This window comes from Lactuca serriola, chromosome 7 (genome assembly GCF_051521515.1).
Source record: "Lactuca serriola cultivar US96UC23 chromosome 7, Lser_US96UC23_V15, whole genome shotgun sequence".
NCBI classification, from domain to species: Eukaryota; Viridiplantae; Streptophyta; class Magnoliopsida; order Asterales; family Asteraceae; genus Lactuca; species Lactuca serriola.
The window spans coordinates 54,595,195-54,608,374 of NC_136414.1; the positions used below are offsets into that span (position 1 = coordinate 54,595,195).

A 13,180-nucleotide genomic window follows, 5' to 3' on the forward strand; every position below is an offset into this window, starting at 1 on the left:
TGTTGTTATAATTGGTATTCTAAAGAGTTGTATTTCATCATGTAAACGATGTAGTGAGGGCTGATTTTTGTCGAGTGTAGAAGTGCTCAATTCATCTAAATGAACAAGTGAGGCAATTCTATGCCATCCAAGGAACCTTTAAACAAATGCAAACTTCCATTGACTTGGAGGAGGTTCTTGACCTATGTTCCAATATTATATTGGCCCTAATCGAAGAAGCAAATTTGAAACTATCTTAGAAACTTGGACTTGAATCATGGGTCATGACGACTATTACTAGATGTTATTGTTGTTTTTTCCACCGAGCCAAGATATCTAGATTCTTAAATTCATCGGAAGATATATATGTGCTAAAAAGCTAGAAGCCATATAACTTTGTATTTTTGTAATTCGCTACTTGGGGTGTAGTTTCGTTGTTGTTTACTAACTTTCTTTAATAAAGGGTTATAAAGTTGGATATTAGCATTTAACATCGAGACCATCTTTAGATGATGACTCTTATAGGAGTATTTTATTTATTTCTTTTTATAGTACAATATATTTTAGCATATTGTTATTATTTATTTTAAATTAATCATTATGCATATTATCATTTTATCTATTTTGTATCTATATCGGGTGCTTCCCAGTTTTTATGTATAATTGCAAATTTTTATAAGATTTGAAGCGGTGCGAAGTTGATCGTGAGATATGGGGGACATTGATGGACAAGATAAGAATTCATATGGGCTTGGAGAGGAAGAATGAAGGTATGGGCCAATTATGTGGGCTAATAAGCATAAAAGAGTATTGCAAGTTATTGGCTAGTTGTGGTGGACATTTGGACCAAAATTTAGGTCTAAAATGAGCCGGTAAACAAAGAGAATGAGACAAGAAAGATCATGCTGAAAATGACCTTTCCATACAAGTCAAAGATGTCACACAACTTTTACACGATCCACATGGATTTTTTACACTACAATTTATGTAGGTTCGCGTAATTTATCAGGACAAATTCGTCTTTTCACATTTAGAGTTGGTATATGGGGTATGGTTGGTGTCACTTTCTATAGATCTTGACAAGAAGACTTGAGAGCTATTCTTGGAGCTTCTTGTAGGCAATTTCTAGGGTTTTCTTCATTTCCCATCCTTACAACTTGATAAATTTGAAGTTTGGTACAATTAATCTATATTTTCTTGTTTAACTATGTGTAGCTAAGTTTCCACTAATCAACAATGGAAGTATTCCATGAACAATTAGTTTATTTTGAAGGTAGTATGAACTTATGCTTTTAGATCTATGAATGCCGTTTCTTATTTAATTTCTAAGTTCTTATGTTTCTATTTCATGATTTTAAATACTTTAATGACATTAGTTAGTTGTTTTCTTAATTAAGTAATGGATCTTCAAACAATCAATAAGAATCGATATTTATGGATGTTTCATCTCATTTTAAATTTATGAAATTGTATTCTCCAAAGTGTAGTGTAAGCTTTTGAGTCCTTTTAGATTTGATGATTCTTATATCTTAAGGCTAATCATTTTTTATGAACTAAATGCTTATTTGATTTATGGCCTTGATTGACAAAGTGTGTGAATAGCTTCTCTAACCACCATACTAATTAAGAAGAATCTATGCGACTCAAACTTTTGAGTTGCTATAGCCAAATTAGATTAAGTGATAAGTATTGCACCATAATTTCTAATGATAAATTAGCTAGCTGTTTATGTGAAAAAACTCCAATATTGATTACCCCATCTCAATTGATTCATATCACTTGATGGTTACTTTTTTGCATTACTTACTTACATTTGTTATTTTAGAATTATAATCAAACAAACTAAATCCATCCTTTTGTTTTAATTGTCATTTTAAAAATATTAATAGACTCACAAATTAAACAAATCTTTGTGGATTCGATATCTTAACTACTATATACTATAAAGTGTGTTAGAGTACAAAGTTATACATTTGTCCTTGATAACCACCGACCTTTACTGATATGTTAGGACATGATTTGTGGTTTATACTTTAATTTACATAGCTTTTAGAGTTCTCGGTCTAGGAATGAAAACACCATGAATTCGGTGGTGTTTGGATTGAAATCATTAAGTGATTTCGGTTGGGCTTTGGGTTGGGCCTTTGTAATTAGGTTTAGGTATATATATTGTATTGATTCAACCGTATTCAGTGTTGGTCATTCTAGTTGTTGATTTCGAGATTTGAGAGGGAAACTGAGAACCGAGAGACATAGAGAGTCTTATGTACTAGACTATTGATTAATATAGTGTGCATTGAAGATTCAATCTTGTGTTCTTAATTCATATTTACGATTTGTGTCATTCACTTGATTGGGATTCCGCACCAATCTAGTGATTTGGATTGATACCTTGATCGGGGTTTTACAATTGGTATCAAATCAAGGATTGGTATCAATCGAACTGGCAATATATTAAACGTTTCTTGGAATTTTTCTTGGAGTTTATGGTGTTTTTGAGTTCTTTTTGATGAAAATTATTGTTGTTGTTCTTCGTGTTCTTCACTACATTGAAGACTTTGATCGAATTTTGTCTTGATAAATTACCAATTTCTTGTTTTTGGTGTTTTTGGGCGTTTTCGGTCAGGTCTGGATGTTTTTGGCGGCAAACTTCAAGTTCTCGGTTAGGTTTAGGAGTTTTCGGCAGCCAGCTGATCGAATTTGGTTAGGGTTTTCATATTTGACTTCACATTTTCTTGGCCAGCTCCTCAGACTCAACTTCGGAGCTCTCGGTCTCAGCCTGGGAGTTCTCGGCGACGACTCTGTGCTCTCGGCTAGGTCAGCTTCACTTCTTGGTACTCTTTCAGTCTTCAGTCAATGTATTCGGTCTGCATATTTGGCTCCACATCTTCAATTCATCTTCTCTGTTATTGAGATTTCGGCTAAGGCTCTCAGTCAAGAAATCCCGTTCTCGGGTGTTGACTATTGGTGTTTTCGGTCAAGATCAAATTGCACAATCATATTTTTCCCTGTTAGTCAATAATGAGATCTTACAACAGTTCAATCACAACTCCAGGTACCATAGAGGTAAATAAAACCTCATGCTCTCAATCCTATAAAGATAAAATAAATAAATACCATGAACAAAATGAATTATTAGTTAGAGAGGTTTTTGACCTTAAAAATGAAATTTATTAAATTAAGAAAGTCAATAAACCTCTTAAAGAAAAACTTGAAGCACAAACTAAAGATTTAAGCAGGATTAAAGAAGAATATAACACCAAATATGTTCACTATCGTTTTGCCAAAGAGAAAATTGCAAACTTAACTGCCGAACTTGATGCATTAAAAACTAAATTTGAAGATGCTGGTTTTATTTTTAAGAAATTCGATTTTTCAAGTGAGATAGTTGAGTCAATGATAGAAAAACAATTAAAGTGGAAAGATAAGCAGGATGAGGGTCTAGGGTATCATAGTGTTGCACCTCCTTAAAATGATAACTATACTCCGCCCCTTGAAACCAAAGAGATAGAGACACCTGTATAATATGGCCAGTCCCTTGTAACTGCCTCAATCAAGACTGAACAATCTGACCCAACTGAGAGTATTAATGTGAACGATACTAATGTTTCTACTTCATGTGCAAATAAAGTATCAATGCAAGATGGGTTCAAGCAGAACAAAAATGATTCTAGTTTTGCTGAAAATGCTTCAAAAACTTGTGATGATAATAATCCCACTGTTGAAAAATTCAAGCCATAAAAAATTGTTAAACAGTCTAATAAATGTGCATGTGCTTGTGCTTGGGAAGTTTTTTGAAACAAACTTCATTTGGACAAGGACCAAGTCACAATCTTATATATATTAAAACACAAACTTGTTTTAACTGTGGGACTCCCGGTCACATTGCTAGAAATTTCCCGCATCGTTCATATGTTCCCCACTATGAACAAGGTTGGTAGAACATGCTAAGGGGGAGATCTTCCAAAAGAAATCCTTCGAGGTCACGTTCAAGCAATGGTGATTGGAATGCTCAAAAGATCAAAAATCAGACTCTCAAGAACAAAAAGGTCATGTCTGACAAGAGATCTGATTTGATAAATAGTTCAGTCAAACCAAAATTGGTAAGGTCGAAGTCATCTCGGCGATCGGTCTCAAGCTCCAAAACAAGTGCTGAAGCATCCATCCGATTAAACAAGAAAATGGTTAAACCTGAATACAGATGGGTACCAAAAGTTCCCACTCCTAAATCACCTAAAAAATTCTAACATCTCTTCATTTTCTGTGTTTGATAAACAGGATATGACTTGGGAACGCGTATCATGCGCAGATGGAAAGTGCTAACCCAGTTTCAAAATAGGTTGGGTTCTCAAAACCAATTAATCTTGAACTATGTGCCGGAGAAACTATGGAGGAATATCATCAAACTTCGGGATGTTGATAGTGGCTGTTCTAGGCACATGATAGGAGACATCTCTCATCTGCATGACATTCAGAATTTTAATGGAGAGTATGTGTCCTTTGCGGGAAGGGAGAAAGAAAAGATCACACAAATGGGGACCGTATTTAACGACATGACGAATTTCAAATATGTTAACTTTGTTCCGGAATCGAAACACAGTTAAGGCTGAATACGTTACTGCTTCTGCTTGCTGTCCTCAGGTCATCTGGATGCAACTTCAATTGTTGAATTACGGTTTGAATTTTCTTGATACTCCTAGGTTTTCTTAAAATGATTCATTTTGAAGACTGCAATTGTTTTTGTACATTTTGTATTTTATTTTTGTTTTATTTAAATTTGTTCATATCTTTTATTTCTTTCTCCTCTATGCAAAAATTTAGGGGGAGAATTAAAACCAAACAAAAATCATAAAATTCAAAAAATTCCAAAAATATATTTATTTATGTTTTTATTTCTTTTTCAAAAAAATCAAAAAATCCAAAAATGTTTTTATTGCTTTTTGAGTGTATTTTAATTTTATTTTTTTCTTAGTTATTTTTATTGTGTGCTAAGTTTATTTTATTTTTATTTTTATCTCAAAATTTTCATTTGTCTTAAACGCAAATTCAAAAGAAGAAGAGACCCAATGAGACTGTGTCGGAATTTTCTGTGCAAGAAAAGATCTTGAAAGGAATTAACAGAATTACTCACATTACACTCACAAGGAATTGAAGGCATGAAACTGTACAAACTGTCAGTTAGGCAGTTTCTTTCCAAGAACTATCGTATTTAAGGAATTGAAAGTTTGAAACTGTACAGGTTGTCAAAATTGGTCTTGTCAGTTATCTTTACCTAAGAATTGTCATGGCACTAGGGCGATTCACCCAATCGGGAAATAGATATCGCTGAACATCCCGCCCAGGGTCTTGACATTCTTTTTGTCATGCAAAACTGCGGAGACTCAACTATATTCTTGGATACATTCTCCGCAGGTAAGGAATTAATGATTATTGACACTAGGGCGATGCACCTCGCAAGGCATGATTATCGCTGAATGTCCCGCCAAAGGGCCTTAACCTCATGTCATGCTAAACTGTGGAATTTTTTCTTCGGATACTTTTGTCACATGATGGTTTTGTGAGTTATTCCTAATTAACTCTCACTGGCACTAGAATGGTACACTCAACTGAGATTCATAAACCATTGAACGTCTCGCCAAGGGCCAAGTTAGCTTGTTAACTTGAAAAACTGTATTGAGATCTTTGATCGATGATATGCATTGGCTAACATCAAAAATAGCCACGAGTAGTTCTCCGATACTCAACAAATCGCAGTGCGTTCCTCTGTGTTCACACAAATACTGCGAGTAGTCTCCATCTAAGCCAATGCTGAGTCCTTGAACAACTATGGTGAGAAGGGTCTTTATGAATCTGTGATCCACAGGGACTTTTAGTCATGGTTACTTTTCAAGGTGCATCTGTGATCGATGAAGAATATTCATTTGAAGGAACAGAAAGTGAAGATTATTCTTCAACTCACAATCTTTCAATCCAACCATAGAAGCAATGTGAAGTTGTAGTTGAAGTTATGTGACAAATTGCATTAAAGTCTCCTTAATCAATTTGCTGCTATCTATGAACCTGCTGAAGTGATCTTGAAGAATTGGTTTTTATGTTACATATCTCTGAAGTATTTCAAAGCTGAAACTGATGATTTTCAAGAACCTATACAAGAAACCTCTATACCCAATGTGCGTTCAAAGTCAAATTTTAACGGAAGTCCAACTATTCAAGATGAAGTCATTCATGTAGAAATTCATATGTTCATCTTGAAGTCGTGAAGAAATCTAAGTTAAAAGCTAAAAGTCAAGACCAAAGAGAAGATTGAAAAGAAAGAAAGCTATAAACCAAGGGGGAGATTGTTGGGACATGATTTGTGGTTTATACTTTATTTTACATAACTTTTGGAGTTATCGATCTAGGACCGAAAACACCATGAATTTGGTAGTGTTTGGACCAAAATCATTAAGTGATTATGGTTGGGCTTTGGGCTGGGCCTTTATAATTAGGTCTACGTATATATATTGTATTGATTCAGCCGTATTCAGTGTTGGTCATTCTAGTTGTTGATTTCGAGATTTGAGAGGGAAAGAGAACCGAGAGACATAGAGAGTCTTATGTACTAGACTAGTGATTAATATAGTGTGTATTGAAGATTCACCATTGTGTTCTTAATTCGTATTTACAATTTGTGTCATTCATTTGATTGGAATTCCGCACCAATCTAGTGATTTAGATTGATACCTTGATCGGGGTTTTACACGATGTCTTCCTTATACGTTCATGTATTACATTTGGTTGTAAAAAAATATGTTTGTATAAACATCATATAATGTTTCATTAATATTGTTGAAAGTATCAACTTTGAATTTAGAATAAAAATGACTTGGATTAAAATCAAAGCATCAACTATTTTTTATAATAAAGTATGTACGTCGCCAACATTTATAAGGTTCAATCGGTGTCATATACATAAACACGGGAGGTAACTCAATTTTCTCATTTTATTGGTCAGATCATTTGCAAAAGGCTAGATCATTTGCAAAAGGCTGTTGATCCGAATACAATAATTTTTCTCCATACCAAAAAATTTGTGTTTTAAAATGTCATATTGTACAACTCTATAAAGCATCAATTGTTATATACAAAATATTCACTTCTTTTGCAAATCATATTCGTTTAATTTCTTGTCATTATTATTTTTATTGAGAATAAAAAGATAATAAGGTAATAACCGGTCGATAAATAAGTGATTGCTTCTTTAAAATCAATTAACATATTCCGTAACTTTTCAAGCAATTGTTAATCCGATTCCAAAGTTGACTTGACCTTGTTTTTTCGGCTAGGAGATCATGAAATACTTTTAAAGAATTTTTTCTCTTGAAATGATTTTAAACATTACACATGTTGAATTATATCTAGTTGTTACGTCATAATTAGGCCCTCAAGGTTGTTCCATGACTTGGAAACAAAATCGTAAATAACCATAATTATGATAACAGAAAGCGTTGCGAACAATGTGTTAGCGGATCACATGTTATAAATGTTATATTGTATTAGTTATATATATTTTTAGATAGCCCATTGTGTAAGCCTTGTATGTATTGGTGCAAGTGGCTTTGTATTTATACGCATGTTTAATGTATAATTATATAAACAGATGTGACCACTTAGTTTGTTAAATATGTTTATATATTATCATTGTCACATGCTAGTCAAATATGTACAAAAAAAAGTTGTCTAAATGTTAACATTTTTTTTACAAATTTCTTAAATTTTTTTATAATTTCTTAAAACATTATTATGATATTTTTTCCGTATAGATTTTCTAATACAATATTTAAACTTTGTTTATATTTTTTTTAAACTTTTTTTTTATTTTATATTTTCATATAATTTTAATACAAGTGCTTTTAAACCAAATATTTTATAAATGTTTAAATTTTTTCTTATAAGTTTTTTAATTTTTTTTAAAAACATTTTCATACATTTTTTTAATATCTTTCTTAAAATTTCTTCTATAACATTTTAAAAGTATTTAACAGATTTTGTATGACATAATATTTTTTTTATAACATTTTAAAATACTTTCGTTAAATCTTAGTTTAAACCGTTGTATTAACAAAAATTAAAAGTTTTATAAACTTCTAATTAAAAAGTATTAAAAAGTTGGAATAATTTTAAACATATACATTAGATAGATATTTTTTTGTTTTTTTATTTGCTAAGTAATTGTTACATATTTAATTTATTTAATTTTAATATTAGATACTATTTACTTTCAAAATTTTTATATGTTAAAAAAAGAAAAAAAAGTATAAGAGGCTATATAAAATATTTCACAAAATAAAACCATATTTATTAATTAAACAGTAAATTTTAAATTGTTTTATATTTAATTAATTTATAATAAATTATGGATATTTTAAAAATAACGTTTAAAAAAATAATACAAACAAATATGAAAAATAAAATTGCTATTAAAAATAGGGGAAATGACTTATCACGGTAATAACTTTTTGTTTTGTTCATATGTTCATATTTATGCAATTTGTTTTGTATACATTTAACCATTTAACTTGTTAATTTGTTAATATATCATCATTGTGACCTGATATAGCCGATGACAATGATAATATGTGAACACATATAACAAGTTAAATGGTTAAATGTATACAAAAATAAAAAAAGTTACCTAAATATGAACAAAATAAAAAGCGGCGGTGATAAATAGTTCTTTCGGGGAATAGTTTTTTTTATGGGGAAATAATTATTAGATATTATTATTAGCTATTATGTAATAATAAATTACCAATTCTAGGAAATATTTGTGTTTAGACCTTATATGTATATTGACTATTTATATATTTGATGTAAATTAATTAATATCAATGTCTAGTTTAAAAAATATAAATTAATTTATATGAATGAATTTAATATTTTAAAATTGTCAATTTGCTTCAAATTAAATTTCTTAATAATCTTCCTTAATTCAAGTTTCAAACTTTTGATAAGTATTAATGACTTTTTGTGCATAAATGATTTGTACAAAAAGTTTCCTATCTTATACCTCTTAAAATTTAAGATATAACTAATATGTTTTATAATATACTCCCTCCGTCCCAAAATTATAGTCCATCTTTCCTTTTTGGTTTGTCCCAAAATAATAGTCCACTTCTAAAAATAAATATCATTTTTACCAAAATACCCCTCATTATTACTTAACCAACTAAACATTTAATGGAATATTAAATGCAAAGTAAGGACAAAACTGTCATTTTATTAAATAAAGTTAATGGTAATTAATGCTTTTCTTAATCTGTGTGTTTTTTGTCTGTGGACTATAATATTGGGACGGAGGGAGTAGTATAAGATGTATGGTTTTTAAGATGGTGTTTGGCTTAGCTTTTTAAATGACTTTTGACTTTATCTTTTAGAAAAAGTCCTAAAAGATGTTTGGCAAAAGGAAAAAGACTTTTGTAAATGACTTTTCCCATAGAGGAATTTGAGTCTTTTTAAAAAGTCAAGATTACCTGATTTTTCCTAACTTTTCACCAGCTAAAAATATTAAATTACCAATATACGCCTCATATACCCTAAAAATATCCTTTTTTGTCATTTTACATGTAAAAATTAAACCAAACACTTTAATTTACTTTTTCTTTTCAAAAGCTAATCCAAACACATTTTAAAAAATAACTTTTATAAAAAGTTCTTTTACAAAAAGTCCTTTTACAAAAAGGACTTTTGCCCCACAAAAGCTAAGCCAAACACCCCCTAAGATTCGAAAGGGAAGCTATTTGAGGCTACGATTGAAGTACTTTCAAAAATTCAAGTTTGGCAGTTAACAATGGAGGAAATCAGGCAGCTGGAGCAGCGATTTTAGAAAGAAGACATCTTTTTTTTTTTGAATTTGGCGTAATAGGTCCTTGGAGTTTCGTCTACGAACAGAAAAAAACCCTGCTTAACTTCTCTCTACATAATTAGTTTCAGAAATAACACAATCCACCCTTGACTTATAAATCTCAATTATTTATTAAACAAAAAAAAGCCAAAGTATGGCACCACTCCCCGTGTGGTATGAAATCACATTTTGTGGTAAACGGTGACGTAATGCTTACGTGACACTACAGTTTCATTAGGGAGTGGCCTCGACATAAAATTTGTTAGATCTCATCTAACCATCAATATTTCCATTTTTTTCTGTATGGAAAAACGATATATAGGAGAAATACAAAGTTTCCTCTCCCTCTATCACTCACAACAATCAATCAATCATAGTTCTTCTACCACTAGTTTTCCATTTATATCGGGAAATAGAGTTCATAAAATAGCCTTTTTTCCCAATAAGCTGACATTTATGGGATCATTTTTATGATAAAAATCGTTATGAGGTTTTCAAAGATTATTTTTACTATACCTGTCCATTATAAATTTATAGTTGATTATATTAACAATTGAACACCACACCATGTGAATCAATAACCCAATTTAATACTCGGTCCTGACAAAATGTGCATAAGAAACCGGTCCAAACCGGATCCTTTGGTTGCCCATCTTTATCAGTACTCAGTAGACGCTCTATGTTGACTAAAAACTGGTCAATGTCAAACTCAATCGCTCTATACAAAGCAATGTACAAATCTATAAGCATAACAAACAAGCAAGTAATGAATAATCTTTATGTTCACTTCACTCGATGTTCTTCAATCCATGCAATGCATTCCAAATCTACCAACTACAAACAAGATCTCAAAATCACATAATCTCATAAGTTTTTTTTAATGTTATAATCCTAACTCAACTAAAATTAAAATAACCCAGATCACAATATTATAAAACTTCCTCAAGCATTTCCCTAACTTTTCACTTTTCATGCATCTGTGCATTATTCTCTCTATAATGGGACTAGATACTATAAAACCCTACTCCACCACCGTCCTCCGCTTCTCATTCCTCATCACCACCTTCCTCTTCTGCTCCTCCGCCACATCCACCGCCGCTCTCAAAATCGCCCGTCCACTCCGTAAACTAACTCACCCAGTTGTCATCCTCGTTTCCGTAGATGGGTTCCGATTTGGGTACCAGTTTAAAACCCCAACACCCAACATCCATCGATTAATCAAAAAAGGAACCGAAGCTGAAACCGGATTGATTCCAGTTTACCCAACCTTAACTTTCCCAAATCACTACTCGATCGCCACCGGATTATACCCAGCTTATCATGGAATCATACTAAACAGATTCACTGATCCAACTACAGGCGATAACTTCACAACAAGAAGTCGTGAACCCAAATGGTGGCTAGGCGAACCCATATGGGAAACAATCGCGAACCATGGGCTGAAAGCGGCGACATATTTCTGGCCTGGGTCCGATGTAAAAAAAGGTTCTTGGGATTGTCCTGTGAATTTCTGTCCACCGTATAACGCTTCAGTTCCGTTTGAAGAACGCGTCGATACTTTTCTCCGTTATTTCGATTTGCCAAATGAAGAAATTCCTGTTTTCATGGCGTTATATTTGGAGGATCCTGATTCTCAAGGTCATCTAGTTGGCCCTGATGATCCTCAAATTACAGAAGCTGTTAGTCACATCGATGGGTTGATTGGTAGATTGATTAACGGATTGGAAAAACGTGGTGTTTTCGAAGATGTTACCATAATCATGGTTGGCGACCATGGAATGGTAGGTACTTGTGATCAAAAGTTGATATTTTTAGACGATTTAGCTTCTTGGGTCAAGATTCCGGAAGAATGGGTAAAATTTTATTCTCCTGTGTTATCTATTCGTCCACCTTCTAATCAATCCCCTTCTGAAATTGTCGCCAAAATGAACCAAGGATTGAGTTCAGGGAAGGTTAAAAATGGCGATAAATTGAAAGTTTATCTCAAAGAAGACCTTCCTGCAAGGCTGCACTATTGGGAAAGTGATAGGATTACTCCAATCATTGGGTTAGTTGATGAAGGGTTTAAGGTTGAGCAAAAGGACTCGAAGAGTAAGGAATGTGGAGGTGAACATGGATATGATAACGCATTTTTTTCGATGAGATCGATTTTTATTGGTCATGGTCCTCAATTTGCTAGAGGTAGAAAGGTACCATCTTTTGAGAATGTTCAAATCTACAACTTAATCACTTCGATCCTTAACATAAATGGAGCTTCCAACAATGGGTCGTCGTCTTTTGCAAAGAGTGTGCTTTTGCCTCATCATTGAGAGTTTTGGGAGTTACGTTTATGTGCTGATATATGTGCATGTTTTTAGGCAATGCTGTTTAACTGTGGTAGATTTAGGTTGATAGCGGTGTTTATGGCTTAAGATGTATTAGGAAATGTAAGTTGTGAGTGTTTGATTCTTGTTTACACCTAATTGAAAAAATGGTACACGATAAGTTTTATAAACAATTGTATCATTTCATCTTGTTGTTAGTGGTGTATTGGTCAGATATTTGTTTGTGTTAAACAAGCAATAATAAAAGCAACATAACGACACACATAATTAATATGGTATGGTTGATGTGATCTATGTTCACGAACATAAAAAGAGATCACTTATAATATTCAATTGTTTTAAGTGATACATTGAAACCCTAGTTACGAATATTTGTATTTATATCTAAAAACTCTAACAAATGCTGATGCATATTTATATGTGAAAACCCAAACAAATGTTAGGCCAAATTTATGTACAAGTAAATCTGAAATAACTAAACAAGGGCACACCGTTTAGCAATTGTCGGGCCTAACAACTGTCGTGTATGGATTCAGGCCTAATGACACCCAACTTAGTCTAAACACTCATCCTTTTGATTTTTTCATTCAGGTTTCTTCACTTCAGTCTGGATTGGATCATATATCCATTCAGACTGCCAAATTCCAAGTAATGATATAACAATGGTGTGTGGTTCGTTTCCATCGTGTAATCAACGTAGGTAATGAGGTCGCTTTGTGCTGCGAGTCTAGCATTTTCTCATTCATCTAAATAAATGAGTGTAGCAAGTCTACATAATGTCTCAATATACTAGAAATATTGGATTCCTATTTTTTATAGTTTTACTTTGGTTATTTAGGTGCATGTTAGATTTAATTGTTTGTGTTTAGGTTTTTGGAGTTTGGTTGTCACAGGGTTAAATTTATAACCCATTCCGCACTTGATTGTTTGTTTGTTAAGGGGTTGAATAAGCCGACAATAGGAGCAAGTACCTACAAATAGAGTCGGTGTTAAG

The 13,180-nt window shown here is 32.4% G+C and overlaps 1 protein-coding gene across 1 annotated transcript; it reads left to right on the plus strand.

Annotated features, from left to right (window-relative positions):
* Nucleotides 1–10,817: 10,817 nt before the first annotated feature.
* On the plus strand, nt 10,818–12,372 carry LOC145064966 (nucleotide pyrophosphatase/phosphodiesterase 1-like). Its single transcript, XM_079012323.1, has one exon. It carries the CDS (start codon nt 10,834–10,836, stop codon nt 12,169–12,171), a length of 1,338 nt encoding a protein of 445 aa, XP_078868449.1. The 5' UTR covers nt 10,818–10,833; the 3' UTR covers nt 12,172–12,372.
* The last annotated feature ends 808 nt before the right edge of the window (nt 12,373–13,180 follow it).

Excerpts from the sequence above, each read along its gene's own strand:
- LOC145064966 (XM_079012323.1), top strand. The coding sequence starts at position 10,834 with ATGCATCTGTGCATTATTCTCTCTATAATGGGACTAGATACTATAAAA.